A 22,126-nucleotide genomic window follows, 5' to 3' on the forward strand; every position below is an offset into this window, starting at 1 on the left:
AGTGCAACAGCATGTAGCTTGGTTCTTATACACATGTATCCTTCTGATGATGACCTCAATACAGGGGTCGAAACGTCAAGTTATTATTTTATTATTAATCAGTAAAATATTCTTTTCAACACGTGTGTTTTGTGTCCCTAAATTCACAGATATGAGTTATGCAGGGAGATAACACAAACTCTATTTCTGCTGCCATTTACTAGCCACACACGCACACTTTCAGGTTGCCGACAGTCATGATTTATCGGGGCGATTTCACGACCACTAACATTGAATAAGAACGAAAAGACGCTTAACTGAATAGTTCGAATGTCCGCCAATTTCAAACAATCATTTCGCTGCGCCTTTTCTCGTTCCTGAAGGCGTTTTACGAATATTCTGTTTAATAAAATACATTATTTTATGTGTTTAATACTTTTCGAATAGTTGTCAGTTAAGGAATATTTAAAATGATCTTGCTAAATCCAAATTGCATCGCATCCAACAATTTTAAACGATTCGAGAGGCGTCTTTAGTGCATATTTGGCGCCTTTCTTAATTGAGCAGACGACGTTTTCTTTCTTTTTTCTTTCAGATTTTCGAAACTTGTGGAGTCTCACACTTCACGGCAGCGCTTCGTCCGCAGTTCGATCAAGTTCATCCGCGAACACGGCTTCGATGGACTCGATCTCGACTGGGAGTACCCGGGATTCAGAGAAGGAAGTTCCGATGGCGACCGATTCGGATACGCCCAGCTCGTGCGGGTAAGCCATTCTTCCTCAATTCTCGGCAAACAGTTTTTTGCATCGCAGCAATTGCTCCGCTGTGTCGCATGCGAAGAAACTTTATCGCAAATGAGGTCACTCGCAGCGCAAGGCGGAGAATGAAATCTGCAAGCGAAATGTCGAAATCTTTTCTTTGTTGTTCCGATTGGCAAATCAAGTTCTTCAGCGATGTCCATCCTTACGATGTCCGAACGTCTTTCTGTTGTTTCCCTTTTGGAACAAAAAACGCAGAAAGATGTTTTGTTTTCGGAGTTTGTTCATCTTTTTCGAAATACAAAACGATGAGGGATCTCCTGAGGAACAAGAAATCAAAACGCAAGAGTATCACAAAGAAAGAGGAAAAGAAACCACATCCTAGAAGAGGATCCCTCCCCCAGTGTCCTTGTTTACATTTAGAAAAAAAATCCTTCTTTTCCCGGGAGTGATTCTCCTTTCTTGTCGCGACGATCTCATATTTTTCCCGAGTGATTTTAACGATTAGAACAGGAACGGATTTAATTATTATTTTAATGAAAACAAACTGTTCACTAAACTAATAGTGGTTAAGAAAAAAATACGCCCAACACGCCACTGCTGTGACATTGAAACACACCGAAGATGGAACCGAAGTATGAGTATACTCGAGGAGCACGTGACACAACGAAAAATGCCATTGCAGTTGTCGATTGCGTACAACGAACGATTCGGCATTTACTGGTGTCGAATACACAAAGACCGCTCGTGTGCACCTGGAAGGGGCGAATTTACGGCTCTCCTCGGTGGTTCAGCTGACACGGGGTTTTCGCTCTCCAATTACAAGGCTCTAACCCTCGAGATTTTCCTGAATGCCTTATTGATCATTGTTGCTTGTTCCGAGTTCGGTACGTTGCTCATCGTAGATCTGAAGTGATCCTCAACCGATCCCAATCTTCAGCAAGATTTCTCATTTGTGTCTTCTGGTACGTCCACCGAACCAATAAGTGCAAGAGGGTTCTGGTTAAACGACCTCACGGAAGACATTTTATTCTTTCAAAGAATTTTACTGAATTTTTGATTTGGCTCGAGCTGATTGAAAATATGCCGTCGATGTTATTTCCCTCACTTGCAGCAAAAGCACGTTCAACCCAAATTGTTCATATTGCAATGAACTTTAGGATTCGCACATCCAGTACGTTCGTAAACATCGACTCGATGGAAGAATTATGTTTCGAATGAGCTTCGCTTTATTAAACGAAAACCTGGAATTTTTTATTTATTTTTAATATCGAAAGCATTTTTATTAAATTTCTAAATAAGAATAGCTTAACTCTTATTTATACGAGCAACAAATCACTAAAGATAAGCGAAACTAAAATAAAACGAACTATTTTAATACCCCCCCCCCCCACACACAAAAGCATTCATAACGAAACAACAATTCTGACAAATAGAAACTAAACGAAGCAGAAAAATCAGAACGGGCGTCCTGATTTATCAGTAGCGCTGTTTGAACTTCGTCGGCGTCGTTTACGTTGGTGAATGCGAGAAAGATATTTTAATCCCGTGACGTCGTGTGGTATTTAAATACAGATTTCAGTTTCAAACGCGGTGGTGGGGATTCAGTAAATCCACGTTGAATGTGTAAGACATCGTTGAGCATCTCTTCGATTCATATTTCGTCAAGACACGACGAAGAGATTCAAGACGATGAAATTCTTCACACGAAGCGATAAAAATTAAAATAAAAAATCAGCCGCTGTTGAAAAGCCCGCGTTTAGTTGGAATTTAAAATTATTATTACAAAAAAATGTTAATTATGGAAATGAAATAAATGAAAGTATTATTCAGTAGAGATTATGCTTTATCTTTAAAACTTTATGAAAGGTTTCTTGAATGTTTCCTTTTAAAAAGTTGAGAAATCAAAACATCGGAAATAATGAAATTAAAAAAAAAAAAACATTTATTGTGAAATGGCATGACTGAAAGAAAAATTCTTAACATATTGAAAATAAGACACTCTTAAAATTGTATCGATGAAAATATTAAAAATAATTAAAATAATTCAACTCGGCGACACTCACGCGCTCATTGTAATATTTTGATTTTATTTCCTCGCAGGAACTGCGAGAGGCATTCGATTCAGAGCGCCCTCCAGCGGGCAAATCGAAACTCTTGCTGACGATGGCAGTTCCAGCTGGTCAGCAATACATTGACAGGGGATACGACGTGCCAGCGATTTCCAAGTAAGTGCCGTAAAACATTAACGAAATAAATCACCGACTTTTCGGTAGAAAACAAAATTCTCTCTGAACGATGATCAGCGAACATCCATCGTGTGACTTTTCTCTTGCAGACACTTGGACTTCGTGAACGTGCTCTCCTACGACTACCACACGGCCGAAGAGCCTCAAACGAACCACCACAGCCCCCTCTACAAGCTTCCGGACCTCACCGAATGGGACAAGAGGAATAACCTGAACGTGGTGAGTGCAGAGTTCTACCATCGGAATGCGGACCGAACGCACTTGTTTTTATTTTTGAAAATGTTATTCGAATTAGAAATTATTTTCCAACCGAAAAATAATTACCGTGTATTTTATTCGAAACGAGTGTACTGGCTGTTTTCCAACCCAGGTCTACTGGATTCGACCTGGGTTCGAATCCCGTCTACAGTGCGAAAAACCTTCACAATGGTTTTTTCAAATGAAAGCAAGTCATACGAAGGCGGAAGAGTTTCGTTTCCCTCCCTGGGAACTCGGGTTTTTCGTCCATCAAAACAGACAAACCAAAAGAAAACACACACACACACACACACACACATACACACACACACACACACACAGTCTGGCTTCAGAGCGTCATTTAATTCAGCCGTATTTTCAAAGAACCCCCACAGATCATCTGACGTGCCTTCGCCTTCGAGTGATGTAAGCGAATACGTTTTAAGCAGCAGTTTGAAGCGTTGCTTAAAATATTGAAAATAATATTTTCGATTCTTTGATGCCGGAGATGCTTCGATCTCGCAGGTCTTTCGGCCATTCTTAGGAACAACCGAGGTCCACGATCGTGCTGTGTTGGTTCTGAGTTTTTTGATGGTTAAAATAATGTTTGAGATATCCGCATAATTGGCAGAAGAAAATTCGGTTTCGTTGATTTTGTTTTCTTTGTTGCCGCACAGCAAAGCAGAATGGACATTTCGAAAAACTACTTAATTCGAGTAAGCGTACAAAATGTAAAATTAAAAGTAAACGTTGTGAAATCGGTTACGTTAGCCCTACAAAAGCCAAGAAAGAACATGAACACTTCGATCTCTAAATTTCTCTCTGGCAGATTTATGCAGCAGCTGTCTGTCGTTCACTGTAAGCGATATCCTCCATCGAAATGAATGCAATGCAAGTGGATTATTTGTGGTTCATTTGCCAAGCATCTTCGAGACTTCATCTATGGATTCAATCCATGTTAAAAATACAAGAGAGCGACTGAAGTAGGGTCAAGCTTTGAGGATCATAGTAAAGTGAGAAAGGCAGTTAATAATGAGGATCCCCATCATACCGCCGTGAACGAGCAAGGGAAAGACGAGGGGAGGGAGGGGGGAGGATGATTCGTGGTTACCAGCCGTGTTCTGCTATTGCTTCAAATTAACCGAACGTTAATCTCAGGAATGGCAGTTGACATTGAACACCTCAAACATAAAACTCTTCACCTGGGTATCAAAAAAGATCCAAAAGAAACTCAACCCAGCCTGCCGTTTGAGCAAGAATAAACTGAAACCAGCGGAAGGAATGAGAGTGCAGTCCGATATAAAGTTTTCGATGTGGCGACAAGACGGAATTCTTTCATTTGTACTTCGCTAGTGGACACAAATGCGATTATTCCTTTCTGCAGCACAATAGCGAGGCCTCATTCTGTGTATGTCGCACGGGTTTGCAGTACCTACCTTAGAGAGGACGAGATATCCAGGGGAAGAGAGCGCCCCGACTGATATCTTGAGTGGTGGCCACTTGTATTGTGAAAGACGTAAGCCGTGAAACTCGAATAGAAAACGAACGACAGGATTTGAATGAAACCGTATATGAAGTTGTCACCGGATTGAAAAGTTGAATTCTGGGATTAATTTTATATTTTTCCAGGAATCGAGGTTAGAGGAAAGGGTTGCTTCGCGTTAGTTTAAGAAAGTATTATTTTTAAGAAAGTGTAAATTCACTGAAATTATTTTGGAAAATCCACAAGATTTAAAATTGTTCGAGACGTCCATGCATCACGTGTGTGTGTGTATGTGCTCGCGTGTGAATGAGAGAGAGTTCTGAGGAATTCGGATTTTCATTGCGACAGCTACGTTAGCGTTGGAATTTGTACGCGGACACACATCTCTACCCACAATGCATTCTTTCAAGCGCATTATGGACCGATTTTTCTTGATTGCCATCCGCTTTCCATGTACTCAATGAACTCTTCTTCAAAGGATGGAAAGGACTGATGCAGGAAATGCAGCGATTGATGCACTCAAGGAGCTCCATGCAGTTAATTTTTGTATTCTCCGTGCGAATGAGGAAAAGGGAGAAGCGAAGAATAGCGTGTTGGATTTGCTGTCCACTGGAAAACGATGCGTAGAAAGAACAGAGTCCAGCGGAACACCGGCATTCGTGGCAAAGTTCAGGATAGAGATCCGTCTACCATTGCAACAGGAATTAACTCTAAAGGAAGAACTTTTCGAAGAACTGCAGAAACGCTGTTAGAAGACTGTTTAGTTTTCCGGTTTGGACAGGATTCCTCTGATCTCCTTCTGTCGAAAAACAAAAGGAGAAATTAATATTTCGGAATGGTAGGATGACGGGTATCATGGCAGTCGGTCAAGGAATTGGTGGAAAAAAAGGCAGGAGAAGATTATTTTTTATTGTTGATAACGATGCGATATTACCATCCGAGTATAAAAGAGGCGGAAGCAAGACTTCATAGAAATCACCGCCAATATCTTCAGCAAAAGACTTAATTAATGTGTATCTGCCATTTTGATATGATTCCAGTTTCTTTTCTTGCTTTTGCAATCGGTCCACAATATCCTTAAAATGGTCACCAGGAAAAGATCTAAACTGTTTGGAGAGGGGTTGTCTGGTATTCTGAGCTCGCATGTGAATAGTTTATGTGAGAGCTCATTGAGGACAACAAATGCTTCATCACCTGCATCCGTTTGACCCTTACGAAGCGTTTTAATTGGCGACTGGTTTGTCGTGACTGGTTTGACAAAACTTCTTGTCTAGACTCCCTAATCCGAACGCGCTCAGAATCTTTTAACGTGCGTTTTTTATTCATTTTTCACGTGAAAATCTTTCCTCGATCGGTCAAAGTTTGCGTTTCATCCGCTGCGATGGCTGCGTGTCAGTGTAAGGCGCCTCACTGAACAATCGACAACGTCCTTGGGCTTTTTCCGAAAAGGTGTCTCTGAGTCGGATTACTATCGGATTCAAGTAGAAAGACGATCTTTCATTCTTCTTTTCGCTGCTGCAAAAAGCGATCGAATTATTTCGATTCAAAGAACGAGCTCAAGGAATGCTCTTGAAAGAAATTCGCACTTCGTCTCCTTCCTCGTGTGGATGGAGAAATCAAAGACAAAATAAGCAGTGCATTTCTAAAGGTACCCAGAGAGTTCATCGAAAAAAACAGTATATCGAAAGGCAATTCAGCGAATTACAATTCGTCGAAAATGCGATTCATAAAAAAAAATCAATTCACCGAAAATTTTAACTTTTCGCAAATGTTTTGATAAAAGGATCCATTTAGAACAAATCTGAACCGCGCAGAGTGAGAAAGCAATGCTGCTTTAACAGGGAATAATTACAGAACAATTTGGTTTCTTATTGTCTTTCTTGTCCGATAACTGTTTCCTGTCTGTTCATGGGACTGTTTTGCCTGTTTCCGGGAGGAAAAGCCCAGCCTACATTATTATTGTCGTTGCTAGTAGTAATGTGCGACTTCAATACAGCAATTATTATTATGGGATGAATTTTACTCAGATTCGCTTTTTGAAACTTTTACAAGAAAATGTCGCACCGTTCCAGTTTTCAGTTCGTCTGTATTCGGCGCAACAAAGAAATCACGTGTCCAAATTAGGCATTTCAATAACTCTCTGACAGCGGAATTAGCGTAACAAAGACAATCACGACAATTTTGTTTTTGTTTTTTTAATCTAGGACGACATCAAGCCACGAATTTAGGGTTATGATGGGAATTTATTTGCACATGTTGCGATTTTTCCAAGAACCAACTACAGTATTCGTATTCGATAACTCGCTTGGTAGCTAGCAGCTATTACATACTTAGTTTACCTAAGTATGTAAAAGCTGCTAGAATTTCTTTTCCCGTGTTTGTATACAGCTTAGAGTGATTGGGACAGTTATTAATAACACGCTGCGTATACAACCAGTTTTCTAAGATTTTATTTATTAATTTCAGTAAAATCGGGCTTCGGCTAAATGCGTGTTGCTTAATATCTTCGGGTCTGTTGCCATCGATTCCTCGACCTTTAAGTTTCGTTTGATGGATTACATAGAACAGTTCTTCTTCTCTTATGGTCCGAGTGGGTGGGAGGGGGATATCACGCTTTATCAGTGGAGGGATTTTCCCTGCACTCTAGGATGGTATCTACTACAAAGTATCGGTTAAAGCCACTTGCCAGAAAGCATTCTCGCCTGTTTCGTGAAGCCGTGTTTATGGTTTCAAAGATATTCGCTTTTGGAGTGCCAGCATCTTGTTGATCAGATGCCAGGTTTGTATTTGTTGAATTATTTGGAGCAGAGGTTAATTTGCGTTTATAGTAGTTTCTTTTTTGTACTTCTTGTCAACGTTGTAAGGGTTTTCCTTGTTCGTGTTTAATGCTGGGTTCTTTATGTGTCGCTTTTACTGTTTCCGTGACGCGTGCTTTCTAAGTATATATAAAGTCACACGTTTTCATCCCCCAGGGATGTTGAGTAATACAAGCGAAAAAATACTGAAATGTATTCCTTCGTACTGCTTTTCGAATAAGGAACATTTCAAGGATTCTGTCCTACTTTGCAGGTTAAGAGTCCCGGAATAATGATCTATTTTACGACTGCCGCTGTGTGGCTACTTGGTTGTGCCCGCTTCCCTCTGTGACCTGTGAGGAAGTTGTGGTGGTATTTACGGTGTTATTAGAGGATTTATAACACCAACAAAGAAACATGAAATAAAATGTGTTCTACATGCTGATGATGTCACTTGCATCATAACCAACAATACTGCCCTTAAAACTCTCTTCCAGACAACAGAAAAGTACAACAGAATAACAGGATCTCAGATTAACAAATCAAAAACAAAAATAAAAGTATTAGGAGCTGGTGCAACACAACATCTAGCACCAATCACCATACTAGGAATTCCTTTCAACCACCTAGGCCAACTTGAAAACGAAGAAGAATTAATTAAGAAAATCATCTATATAAAAGAAACCTGGCAATCTGTACTCTTAACTGCCACTGGAAAAGCACAAATCATCAAACAGTTAATGATCCCCTTGATAAAATACTACACAACTCCATTTCCACTCAGCAAACTACAAACTAAAAGACTGGAAGACATCATCTACAGCTTTTTATGGAACAATAAAAAGGCAAAGGTCAGTAAAGACAAATTGGCTCAAAGAAAGGAACAAGGGGGGCTGAACATCCCAAGAATAAAAGACATGCTTTCAGTAGAGAAAATTATGCAGGTAATTAAGATTATGCAAACTGCACACCCTTCCCATGAAATGTGCCAGTACTGGCTAGGAGTAAAGTACAAAATGTTCACAGGCCAAACCCACAGTGGTGAAGAGGCAAAAATTTCATCAGAATACTACAGAACCATATCTAGACAAGCAAGAATCATCACCACAAAGAAGAACAAACAGCACCTTCAAGAACTAAAAAAATAGGACATATTACAGGCAATTAGCAACATTCCAACAGACACACTCCCCTAAGAAAAGGAAAAATGGAAACACTGTTACTTCAAGTACACCTACCCATCCAGACACAATTTTAACTGGAGGATGTTACACAACATCTTACCAGTAAACACAAAACTCCTGAAATGGAGAATACTTCAAAGTGCAAATTGTGCCTTTTGCACCCTACAAGAAACCCAAGAACTCCTGTTCTATGAATGCGCAGTGGCAACACAAATATGGGCTAATGTAAGCGGCACCTTCAACATCCCCACACTCAGGAAGGAACAAGCACTATACCTTCAAGACCTACCAGGGAAAGGAAGCTTGAAAAATCAACTGCTCTACCTACTAATTGAAATTAAATATCACATTTGGAAAATTAGGAATATTGTAACATATCAAAAACAAAAGAAAACAAGAGAGGATATTAAAAGAAGTTCAAGAGCCTCCATCAAAAACTACCTGAGACTACAGTTAGCAGAACTGGAACCAAATCTTTTCAGGAAACGATGGAGTTCCCCACCTGCATTATGCTACCTAGCTGAAGGCAGCATCATTCTGAAACTCTCATGATCAATTCCAAGAAAAGTAAACAAAATGGCCACAACAACCTTTTTTTTTTTTTACTATTATTATTATCATTATTATTTTTTTATCCCCAAATTCTCACTTTTAAAATTGATTATAATTTAATCCTAAACATATCTTTATGTTAGCCTGGCCCCCATGCTCAGGTTTAATCAACCTCTTAGGTTCATTATTTACTTAAAGCCTATGGTACTATACTCTTAAATAATGCCACCAGAGCATACGTTAACCAGGCTAACAAGCACACCAATATCTCTATCACTTTTAGAGAAGTGTTTTCCCCAAGCCTCTGACATACACCTAATAAGCAATGTGAATGCAGAAGTATGGGAACGAAAACAATTATCCAAAATTCCCAAATAACCAACTTCTGAGCAACTCTCTGAATGCAAAGAAGAAAAGCTAGTTATCATTATCCTATACCAAAATTAAGGATTAAATAATCGTTAAATAAATAATTAATTAAATAATTAAAAAAATTAATAAAAAATCAAAATAAAAACTAAAAATATAAAATTAAATTAAAATAACTTAAAATAAAATTATATAACATAGGCAAAAACATTAACAGTAAGGGAAAACACCAAACAAATAACAAAAGACAAAACTGTCTAGTCCATTGAGTTGAAGAATCTACTTTTGGGAAACTGTCCCCCAAAACTGGAGAGAGTCCCTTAAAAGTAAAATTAAATAGAAAAATCCAATATGATCTATAATTATTCAACCCCCCCCCCATCTCCTTCAGGACAGACCACTCACTTCATCTTTCCTGTCTTCTTCTCTCTTAAGGCCATAGCTTCATAAGAGACTGTCAACCCTGCCACAGGAGCAACAGACCTGTTCTTGTAAGAGTTGATTACAACCTGAAAAACATGCAGACAATGTCAGTACTCAAGAAACAAGATGGCAAGCAATTAAGGTACAAGTGATAGCTAGAGTGGTGGAAAGATACTGAAACCGCTCTAATTATTACTGTAATGAATACAACCTTCTCTGGTTTTGGTGGATGAAAGTCCAATATCACTAACAAGAAGGCACTAATTACATAATTAGTAAAACAAAGATCTGGTATTCAAACAAGGCGGTATTTACGACTATTTCTTATGCATGGTGCGAGATGTTACAGCCAGTGTTAGATCACACGAGAATAACAGACCTGGTTTTAGCATGGTGTTGTTACGATTATCATTAAGTCTGCAGGTGAACATGTGCCAATAATTTGGTTCACAGGAATTTTAACGCATTTAGGTTTGGTAGCCTTTAAATAGCATTTAGTATTAGGCGGTGCTATCGATTGGTAGTATTAATTATTTCGATACAAATATTTTGAGCACGCTCAAATTCTCAGGTGCTAACATTAATCTGCGTTTCGAATGCTTCTGATTTGTACGCAGGATGGGGAGGTGGGGTCTTCCTTATTTTAGAAGTTTAGTTTTTTCTGTCAGGCACTTTTTCATTTGGTTCTAAATAATAAACAAAAAATTCAGTAAAAATTGTAACAAATTTGATGAATCTTTAAGGATCGCGACGGCGTATCAAATTTTGAGTTAGCATAATCGATACATTTCGAACAAGATATGGTCAAAGACCTGTTATGGTCGCATTGCCGTCGCCACATTCTTGAAATAGTTCAGGAATCCGTAATATTGTACTCGCTTGGATCTTTTACAGGTCCCAAAATACTTCTGTTCAAGAGAGGTTTCCAAAAAGCGTGCAGAGCAATGGCTGTTCCGGCTTCCAGACTAGTGTGAAAAGCCACAGCAGTTCTCCCTGACATTGCCGGCGAGTTTACTGTCTTCGCCGAGAGACAGCTGCAACTGTTTCAATCAAAGGACCGAGGAACACCTGGAGTTCTCTATTATTTTCTCGGGGGAAGTTCTCGCTAAAGAAAAAACTTCAAAGCTTCTGTCGGATTTCACCGCGCAAGGTGAATGACGAATGTTGCTTTCGCTTTGTTTAGGAGTCGATTCAAATTAACAGAGAAGGACCAGGAAGGAATCCTGAACATTGCGTATTCACCATGTTCGTGATGCACATTCCTGAACAAGGAAGCAAATGAAGACATCGCAAGGGCTGCCCTTCGCAGACTCCCAGAACACCTCTGGTACCTTACAGAGAAATCGATCGCATTGGCGGTTTTAGATGACAAAACTTGTTTTGAGCAGAAGCGAAAAATTGCGAAGCTTTGAAGAAGTCCGGAGAAGAGTCCAATGAAGTTGGACTGTCTACACAACAGAAAGGCTTTGTTAAATCAAACATTGCTGTTCTTCTCTGCGACCGAACTTTCCACTGATTTCCTGAACAAGGATGCTGCTGACTGGTCATTGAGGTCAGTAAAAGAGATCGCGCAGTGCATGAGAGGTGGGAACAGCATTGCAGAAAGGGATGGTCACAAATGACTACAGGAAGAAGGAATCATATTATAATATAATAACTTAATAAAATTGCAGGAAACATGCCAATATGCACAGAGAAAGATGCATAACATCAATCATCATCATCATGCCTATTTCACGTGCGCCCCCCTTCCGACTGCAAGAAAGCAACGCTGCTAAAATAACATCAGCAAAACCTGTAAATTTAAGAATTTGTAAACTTTGTATTAATCTGTGTCAATAACGAAGTTTCATTTTGTCATTTCCTCTACAAGTGAAGTTTGAAAAATTGTTAATAATTACTATTTTTAATTTGAACTTTTTTAATTTTTTACTTTTTTTTACTGATAAATAAAAATTACTAAATTTAAAAATTCCCTTTGACCACTAAAGTAAACTTTTAAAATAAAAAATAAAGTACGTAATTTTTTGGGAGTGATATTAAGAACTCCCCTTCGCGACCCGGTTCAAAATCGTTTCAGATTTTCAGAGATTTTTTCCTAATAATTGCGAAAACGAGAAGTTGCCTCATATGAAACTCAAAACATTTAAATTTTCCAGTTTTTAAGAAGCATCCTAAATTCGAAGTCCCCTCATTCGATCTGTGTGTTGCTTCCATGCAATTCAACAGTAATAATAAACAACAATATATTTTTTTATAATATGGCTGCTTTTGGGACACCGTGTTTTAATTGTATACCCCGGATGTAACATGAGCCTATTTTTGTTACTTATGTTCTCTTTAATTTCTTTTTTAAAAATTCGATGATGGTTTTTAATTCTTAAAGTTATGATTCATTTTATTATGCATTTACAAAACATGTTGTTCTAGTTTGTTTTTTTTAACAATGAATTTCACACAAATTTTCCTTTTTTTGTATAATGTGTTAATAATAGTTCAGATTAATTTATAGTTTGAAATTGAAAAAGATTACATTTTTAACAGCATTTATAGTATAACAATATGTTATGTTTTACGATATTTGTTTTAAATATATTTTTATAATAATGTTTAATTTTATTTTTTACTCTTTAATTCCTATATATTTCATTATAATATTATTATTATTCTAAGACACCTTTACATCAAAGGATTAATTAATTAAATAATATATATATATTTATTTAACAGCATTTATAGGATAACAATAAGTTATACATATTTTTACAATTTTTGCTTTTAATCTATTTAAGCGTTCAATGTAATAAATCATTTTTTTCTCTCTCTGTTGCTCTCGGTTGAGATGTAGTGTTTCTGCATGCATCCTCAAAGCTTTTTAATAAGCTTATTAAGGATGACACCGGTTATATATATATACATACTCACACGAAAAATTATCGAGCAAATGAACAGCAACCAGGAACGAGTTAGGCTTCCAGTATTAAGACAAGCACCTCAACAAAAACTCAAGGAACTCCTACAAGAGGCCAATAAAGCTGCAAGAGATATTCCTACTGGAACTATTGGGGAAACGAATCAACTTATGTACTCAATAGCCTACGTCGTAACATCTGAATTAAGATATAAGATTAGTGAACCCAAAAGCAGTAAGGCTCAGGAACCAAAATGGAAGCATCGACTGGAGAATAAAATTCTTAAACTCAGAGCAGACGTGAGCAATTTGAAAAACCTCAAGGAAAAGAAGCTGAAAAATGCAAAAATCCGAAATAACCTCATAAAGAGATATAATACTGGAACACGACCTATTGATGAAGTATTAGAGGAAGTGAAGCAAAAAATAGTTGCAGTTGCAGCTAAAATAAGAAGATACAGTGCACGCATTGAACAGTACAAGCAAAATTCGATGTTTCGCGCAAATCAGCACCAGTTTTACAAGAAAATTGATTGCTGCAGGAATGATAACTTTAAGGAAAATATAAATATAAATACCAGAGATAAAGAAAATACACTAAAGTTTTGGAAAAACCTATGGGACAACCCTAAAAGGCACAATAACAAGGCAAATGGATTGAACAAATCTCAAGAACGAAAAATGGACCAACTGAAAATAACAACTGAAATGGTTCAAAAGCAAGCAAAAAAAATAAAAAATTGGTCAACACCTGGGAAGGATGAATTACATGGCTACTGGTTGAAATATCTAACAGGCTTACATGAAAGACTTGCTAACCAATTTTATGATGTTTTAGAAAGAAAATGCAAAGAAGAGTGGCTCACAGCAGGGAAAACGTTTTTGATCATAAAGGATAAAGAAAAAGGTCCAAACCCAGAAAACTTCCGGCTAATAACCTGCCTGCAAACAACTTTTAAGCTACTCACAAGCATACTAGCTGATAAAATATACAGCTATCTTAAAGCAAATTCTCTTCTCCCAATTGAACAAAACGGTAACAGCAAAAATTCAAGAGGCACAAAAGACCAATTGCTGATTGATAAAATGATTCTGAAAAATTGCAAACGTAGAAAAACCAACCTTCATATGGCTTGGATAGATTATAAAAAAGCGTTTGATTCGGTGCCCCATAGTTGGATTTTAAAATGCACAGAACTATTTGGTATTAGCGAAAACGTGCAAAAATTTTTGCAATCCAGCATGAAAAACTGGAAAACAACGTTGGTTATAAATAGAGAAGAAATTTGAGAGGTAAACATAAAAAGGGGCATCTTTCAAGGAGACTCATTATCTCCTCTATTGTTTATATTGTCATTGATCCCCTTAACTAGAATTTTAAATAAAACTGCTCATGGTTACCAAACTGCGCAAAAGAGTGCAAAGATATCTCACTTTTTATACATGGACGATCTGAAGCTGTATGCAAAATCAGAGAATGAACTCAGATCGTTGCTAAACACTGTGCACATATTCAGTCAAGATATATCAATGGAGTTTGGCTTACACAAATGTGCAATTGCTGGAATAACAAGAGGAAAGTTTGAAGATATGAACGAAATCGAGCTGCTCAATGGTGAAATAATCAAAGCAATAAAATTCGAAGACAGCTACAAATATTTGGGAATTTTAGAAGCATCAGAAATTCTGCACAATAAGATCAAAGAAAGAACTAGAGCAGAATACATAAGACGATTAAGAAAACTCCTTAAATCAATGATTAATGCTGGAAATTTGATAAAAGCAATTAATACCTGGGCCATACCTGTTCTGAGATATTCAGCAGGCATTGTTGAATGAACCCAGCTAGAGATGGAAGATTTAGATCGAAAAACTCGAAAATTAATGACAATGCACCATGCCCTCAATCCTCGCAGTGCATTGAGAGGCTCTATCTCTCACGCAAAAAAGGAGGCAGAGGATTATTACAAGTGAAGCAAGTTATTGAAGAAGAAAAACGAAATTTAAATGATTAATTATCTGCAGCAAACAACGGAAAAATTTCTAATTGAGGTAAGGAAAGGTAAGGAAAGAGGGTTTATTTAAACCCATGGAGACAAAATTGGAATACAAAACCAACCAAGTAAAAGTGAGAACCGAAAGATGGAAAAATAAGGCGTTGCATGAAAAATACCTTCACAATGAGGACAGCGCTGACAGCAACTTGACCTGGCAATGGTTGAGAAACGGAGCACTAAGGAAAGAAACAGAATCGGTCATTTTTGCAGCACAAGAACAGACCATTAAAACCAACGTTATGAATGCAAAAATACAAAAAAATCAAGAAGACAGTAAATGTAGATTGTGCAAAGAAAAGGAAGAAACGGTAGACCACATTATAAGTGGATGCAGCAAAATCGCACAAATTGAGTACCGTAAAAGGCATGATAACGTAGCTAAGATAATCCAGTGGCATTTATGTAAAAAGTATGGGTTTGAAGTATCTAAAAACTATTGGAAGCATAAAGTTCACCAGAAAGTGGTTGAGAATGAAAAAGCTAAAATACTCTGGGATTTCAAAATCCAGACTGACAAAAGCTTGGAATGTAATACACCCGGTATCACAGTGGTTGAAAAAAGTGAAAACAAGGGTGTTACGTTTATCGAAATATCAGTACCAGGAGATAGTCGGATTGACAACAAAGAAAATGAAAAAATTACAAAATATCGCGATTTGCAAATCGAAGTTGAACGAATCTGGCAAAAGAAAACAAAAGTTGTTCCCATAATAATAGGTGCTTTAGGCGCCCTCCCTAAAACATTGACAGAACATCTAGAAGCACTCGAGTTAGATGGATTAAAAATTGGGAAGCTGCAAAAGGCCGCTTTGTTCGGCACAGCTTTCATTTTTAGAAAGCATTTCTACAACTCATGGGCCCTTGGGTAGGGCCCGAATTAGTGGAATATAACCAGCCTTTTCTTAAGACTGAGGAAGCAAATCAAGCTTTGATGAATATTGTATATATTTATGTATGTGTGTATATATATATATATATATATCTATATATATATCGTCATATATCGTCATATGTTTTTTCTAGTTCTTGGATCTAGGTCAGTATACATAAATATGAATATATATATATATATATATATATATATATATATTGATTGATTGATTGTTTGATTGTTTTGATTGCTGTGTTGGAAGTAGGCTGATGTTTGGGAGGTCAAATGAATGATCTGAAAGGTCCGATCAAAGTGAAATTGCCGATATATTCTGGTGTTATCGCATCTGTCTTGATGGTTCACATTCATTTTTATAGTGGTCTTCTTTTTGAACTGATTAGGAGACTTTTTTTTTTTCCACTCTGGGAGCTTTTAAGTTGTATCGACTTTGAAGTCTGTGACTTCCTCAAGAATAGCTTGGCATCTCTGATCCAAAAAATTGTATAATAATAATAATAATAATAATAACTTTTTATATCTTTTTTATCTTCATTATTATTATTATACACCATACTGACTTTTCAGCTAAATCAATCAGCTAACGCCTTTTTATTCCCTTATAGGGAGTAGACGAGGCCATCAAATCCTATCTAGCTTTTGGAGACTGAGTGGGCAGTTTAATCTCCATCGGTAGCAAATCAGAGATAGCTGGCCCTCTATCACTAATTATACGCAACCATCGATGAAGAGGCTGGCAAACAAGTGCTGCCATCTCTTTGTACCTAACCCTAACAAGATATGTCACTATATGAAATAATGTGGGTATTACGGTCGATTTTCTTGAGTTTAAGGGACGAAAAACCCGAGTTTCCGTGAGAAAAAACCTGCTCGCCATGCCAGAGATCGACTAACTTGAGAGCTGGTCGAAGATAGGGTTACAAAATGTTCCTCCAGTCGGCGACTAGACTTGAACCTAGGTCTAACTAAGCGACCAAGCGCAGAGGAAGCAAGCGCCACTTCCACTGAGCTACACAAAAATTTGCAGTCTTTGATAATGAAGAATACGTGTAGATGAATGAGGCGAGTTAATCCCACCTATTTCGAAGCTTGGGTTAGCTTTTATGAAGAGAGTGGGATTTAGGCTTCACTATTTATGTTCTTGTTGCTGTTTATGGATGGGATGTAGGCATTGGATGCTGGTGATTTGTGATGTGTACATTAGTGTTAATGGTATATTAACTTTGTTGGTATATTTTCCAGTGTTCGTGTTTTAATGTTCTGTAGTTATTTATGTGTTTTAAATTTCTTGGTAGGTTGTTGAGTAGCGTGGATATCTGATACGATCTCACGAAAGAACCGTATGAGTTATTGAGGTTGTAGGGATGTAGAGAGTTGTTGTGGGTCGTGTTATACGCTATGTGTCTCTGTTGTTTCGATAGGTGATGTTGAAGTAAATCGTTAGTAATATTATTTTATTTTGTTTTATATATTTTATATAAATTTAAATTGGTACCAGTGGAGATTGAACTGCCCACTCAGTCTCCAAAAAGTTAGATACGGCTAAAGGGCCTCGCCTACTCCCCGTGTACGGGAATAAAAAGGCGTTAGCTGATTTTTTTTTATTTTTTTTATAAATTTATATATAATATATAATTTTAATATATTAATGTAATAATATATTTTTATATTTTTCATTAATATATTTTTAAATATATGAGTATATATTTAACATATAATAATAAACTTTGTTCAGTTATTTATTAAGGTGTAGTTTCCCCTAATCGCACACAAACCTGTTTCTCAGCGCTCTACTGCGCATGATCTTACCGGACTTATTTGCTTTTCAGGAGTGGACCGTGAAATATTACTTGAAACTTGGATGTCCGCGTGAAAAGATCATCCTAGGAATCCCCACGTACGGAAGGTCGTACACCCTGCAAGATCCGGACGATCACGAATTAGAAGCTCTCACTGCTGGGCCAGGAGAAAAGGGCCCCGCAACCAGGGAGAAGGGTTATCTCGCTTATTACGAGGTAAGATGGGCTCCTTTAATTTTCAAAATTTCTTTTTGCAAAAACTCTTCGAACAGACGACGTTTGATTTAGGCGTTAGCAGACGAAAGAATTAACTTTTGAAGTTGATCTCCGCCTGCAAACGCTCCTCAACACAAATCGAAACAAATAAACAAATAATTTTACGATCCTGCGATTACAGATTTTTTTTTTCTCTAAAATCCAATTTTCTTTTCGATGCTTTCAAATTGCATTCGTTTTCATTTTGCTTCGGATTTCTTCTCTCCAAGAGAAGCTCTTTGCGTTTCTAAGCCATCAAAGAAACAGTTTCTTTATTTTTTCTTCAAAGTTTGCCCGAAAGCGCTCTCAATGACCAGTGGCTTCATAATAAGCATCAAGTTTGCACTGTTTTTTTTTTTCAGTTCGCAGTTTAAACCTGTTGAGTTTATTTCCATTCGCGTTCATTCCTTCGCTCTCACTTCTCTGGAGAAACCTTCGCGACAATTTTCTCGATTTGTTTTCAGCACCTTCGACCTCTTCTTTTTTAAGAAAGGAGTCTCTTTCTTTCTGTGTGTGTGCGCGTGCGTGGTTTACTAAAATAAACGTTTTGCATTCCTTTCCAGATTTGCCAGAAGGTGCTGGACGAAGAGTGGGACGTGGACGCCCCCTACCCCAATCTGCAGGGTCCACACGGGTACAAAGACGACCAGTGGGTTTCCTTCGACGACGAGGAAATCATCATCGAAAAGGTGAGGTTCAAACTGCGCATGCTCGGTTACTCAACCCCAGGGCAGCGAGCCGAGAACTGAAATTTCATTTCTCCGCTTGATTCGCTTTCCGTCCCATCGCTTACGGCGTCAGTTAGTGACGTCGAACAATATTCTGGAAGTATTTTCGAAAACACAAGACGAGGGTTCAGAGTTGAAAAACGCGGGGAGGAAGAAAAGAAATCACTTCCTTTCACCAAGGAAATGATTGCTTTCCGGGGGAAGAGACGGAATTATTGCCGGCTCGATATTGAAATAAAAACGACGAATAATAATAATAAACCCTCAGTCCATGTACGGTAGGAACGCACAACTTTTAGTAAAAGTCTTTCAAACTTTCGTCGGAGGGAATTTACATAAAAAGTTTGCGGAATTCTTGGTTCTCAGTAAGACTTCTTGAACGCAAAGCACTGCTACCGAAAACACCCCTTTTGTGACGAAGGCGCGCTGGATGTTCACAAATAGGAACAAAATACTCTCTGTGTAAAGCGACTGCGCATGTGTACGCCACTCATATGCGATTGGACCGCTTCACACTTGCTAAATGCTAGCTGTATTAACATAGGAAATTAACATATGAAATATGCGCATGCGCATACTCGCCGGTTTCTATCTCTCCTTGTAGCTGATGTTTTGCTCTTTCAGGCTCGCTTCATCCTCGAACACAGACTAGGAGGAGCTATGATATGGACGCTGGACAACGACGACTTCCGTGGCTCGTGCTACGAAGAGCAGAGTCCTCTAACGACAACGTTGAGAGCTGCTTTGCTTTCCAACGCCATCACGGGAAGTTCCAGCGAAAGGTCCGAACGCTACCCGACGAGTCCTCCGAAGACAACCACTACCACCACCACCACTACCACAACCACCACCACGACTCCCCCGCCCGTCTTGCACGAAGTGGATTTCGAAGACGACTTGGAGTCCCTGCGGCGACGCGTCGGCGAGAGGAAACAGAAGGCTTCCACTCGACGATCATCCGGGAGTCGACGAAAGAGCGACCCTATTCGGACTCCAGCCCCACCAACTACTCCCGATCCTGGGCCGGCGTTCGAGTGCCCCGATGAGGGGTTCTACACCAACCCCCGGGACTGTCGCAAATACTTCTGGTGTCTCGATAGCGGGCCGTCAAACCTAGGAATTGTTCCTCACGCCTTCACTTGCCCCTCCGGACTGTACTTCAACCCCCACCGGGACTCCTGCGACTATCCCGACAACGTCCCCTGTAAAGTGAAGACTCCCACGGAACCTCCGAGGAAAGCCACGCCTACTCGACGTCAGAGAGTTCGTCCGCGTACCACTGCTCGACCCACGACGACAACAACCACTACGACCACCACCACCACTCCTCCGCCGCCGCCTCCACCACCGCCAACAACGACCACCACCACAACGACGACGACCACAACGGAAAGACCGCGAAGACAACCTCAGCAGGTTCTGGAAGACGTCGCTAATCTTAACGGACCCATCAACAAAGCGCTAAATTCAGGGGGACAGAACATCCTGGAACTGCTGCGCTTGGTGGAGTCACTGGGGGGAGTTGACAAAATCCAAGAAATGCTGATCGAAAAGAAAGATGCCGATAAGGAAGAAATCACCACGAAGGCTCCTACGGAAACTCTTCCCGAATATGTGACCCCGAGGAGACGCCGTCCCACGACCACGACCGTTCCACCCCCGACAGAAGCAGAACCAGAACACGTGAATCATAGAAGGCGTCGCCCAACATCGACATCCTCACCTGGGTCAGACCAAGATTACGTAAATCCCAGAAGACGACGTCCAACCACTCCGCCTCAGACGGAAGCAGACTCCCCTCAAGCTTATGGAGGCAGAAGGAGGCGACCCACCACTCCGGCTTCTAATACGTCACCTCCCGCGGCTCACAGAAGACGTCGTCCAACCACCACGCCTCCGCCAGAGAATATCGCCCCGAGGAAGCCTGCAGACGCTCCATACCGACAGAGAAACGGCGGATACACGAATGCTCCCTACCGACCAGCAACGCTCCAGGACCACGAGACTGACGAAAGCAGAAAGCCGTCCGTAACCGAGTACCACCGAGCTCAAACAGTTCCGGGCAAGGACAACGGAGACGCTTCTTCCAGAAGCCGACCTCCCCAAACTCCTCAGGACGGATTCACGTTCGTCTATCAGAGTCCGAATCGAACTAGACCATCGGCAGTTTTAGAGAGCGGTGGCATACCCGTCGACGTCACTTCCGATTCGGATCTCTCCGCTTTCCGCGATGATACTCCGCCACAGACGCGACCCCGCTCTCATATTTCGACTCCTGCAGTGGCAGAAAACTATCCGCTCGACGCCGACGGCGAAATTCTTTTCGTATATCAAACTCCATCCAGAGTGCAACCTGGACGGGCCGTTCAAGTTCAGAGCGAAGACGGAGTCCCCCAGCGAACAATCATCCGGGTCATCACTCGGGAGTCGGATCTCCCTCTCGTACGCACAGGCTATGCAAGCCGCGGAGTACACGAGATACTCGAAGAGAACGACGACAGGTCGATTCCGACTAGCGTGAACATCGTTCCTCCGAATGGGGTAAGAAGGGTCGTGGCAGTGAGGCGGAGGAACCACGCCACCAACGGGTACGAACTTGCACAGTCTGTCGGCGTGCGAAGGGTTGTTCGACCCACCGACGAGTCTCAGGCAGTGCTCGAAAACGACTACGTCACTCCCCGAAGGGTGTACTTAGTCGTGACGGAGAAGGAAGACGAAGATGCTCTCATCACCACCGACACACCTCCGACGGGATCACCGATTCGTCGGTCTAGACCAGGTTATCGCTTTCCAATCGAAGACGCCATTTTGTCCGAAGAAGAAGAAGACTTCGAAGAAGGGCCCGCTTTCGTCCTCGATGTCACTCGACCAGACCTCGAGCAAACTAGCCCACGCGACTTCACGACTTATCCGGCGACGTCCCTTCCTCGCTCTCAGTATCCACGTAGGACGCCGACCACGACGATTGCCACAACGACCCCTCGCTCGTCCACCAGAAGGGCCATTCCTCCTCCAGAAGACGACGACGTTCCTCCCCTCTTGATCGGCCAGGACGGCCAGGTGGAGTGTCAGAAGAGGGGAGTTTATCTCCACCCGACCGAATGCTCGACCTTCATCACATGCGCTCCGTCTTCGAGGTCGCCGACAGGATTACGTGGTATCGTGCACCGATGTCCTCCGAATCAGCAATACAAACAGGAAAGGGGTCGCTGCATGCCCTCCGACGGGAAAAGCACTTGCAAATCGTAACGAATTGAGACACACACACACGAAGAGACTTTCCTCAGTAACGACGACGTTTCACGCCACCACATTTCCGAGGATTCGTTGAAGAAATGACATCTGCCGAATTTTTAATTAGTTCAGAGAAACCTGCCCTCTTGTAAGGGAGGATCGCGTGGGATTGTAAAGACACAAAATGAGCGCACCCAAGAGCCATCTGTCGTGCGCGGATTGTG

The 22,126-nt window shown here is 40.2% G+C and overlaps 1 protein-coding gene across 1 annotated transcript in view; it reads left to right on the forward strand.

Annotated features, from left to right (window-relative positions):
- Positions 1-21,917, forward strand: part of LOC150107876 (uncharacterized) — a 42,995-nt gene extending 21,078 nt beyond the window's left edge. Inside the window, exons 4-10 of the mRNA XM_090415368.1 lie at positions 575-743; positions 2,841-2,965; positions 3,076-3,205; positions 17,716-17,901; positions 18,504-18,629; positions 19,293-20,096; positions 20,148-21,917. Of these exons, the coding sequence (XP_090271494.1) occupies positions 575-743; positions 2,841-2,965; positions 3,076-3,205; positions 17,716-17,901; positions 18,504-18,629; positions 19,293-20,096; positions 20,148-21,917 (3,310 nt within the window). The remainder of the gene's footprint in view (positions 1-574; positions 744-2,840; positions 2,966-3,075; positions 3,206-17,715; positions 17,902-18,503; positions 18,630-19,292; positions 20,097-20,147) is intronic.
- The last annotated feature ends 209 nt before the right edge of the window (positions 21,918-22,126 follow it).

This window comes from Typopeltis vanoorti, chromosome 3 (genome assembly GCF_054136105.1).
Source record: "Typopeltis vanoorti isolate ZY-2024b chromosome 3, IOZ_Tvanoo_1.0, whole genome shotgun sequence".
Lineage (NCBI taxonomy): Eukaryota > Metazoa > Arthropoda > Arachnida > Uropygi > Thelyphonidae > Typopeltis > Typopeltis vanoorti.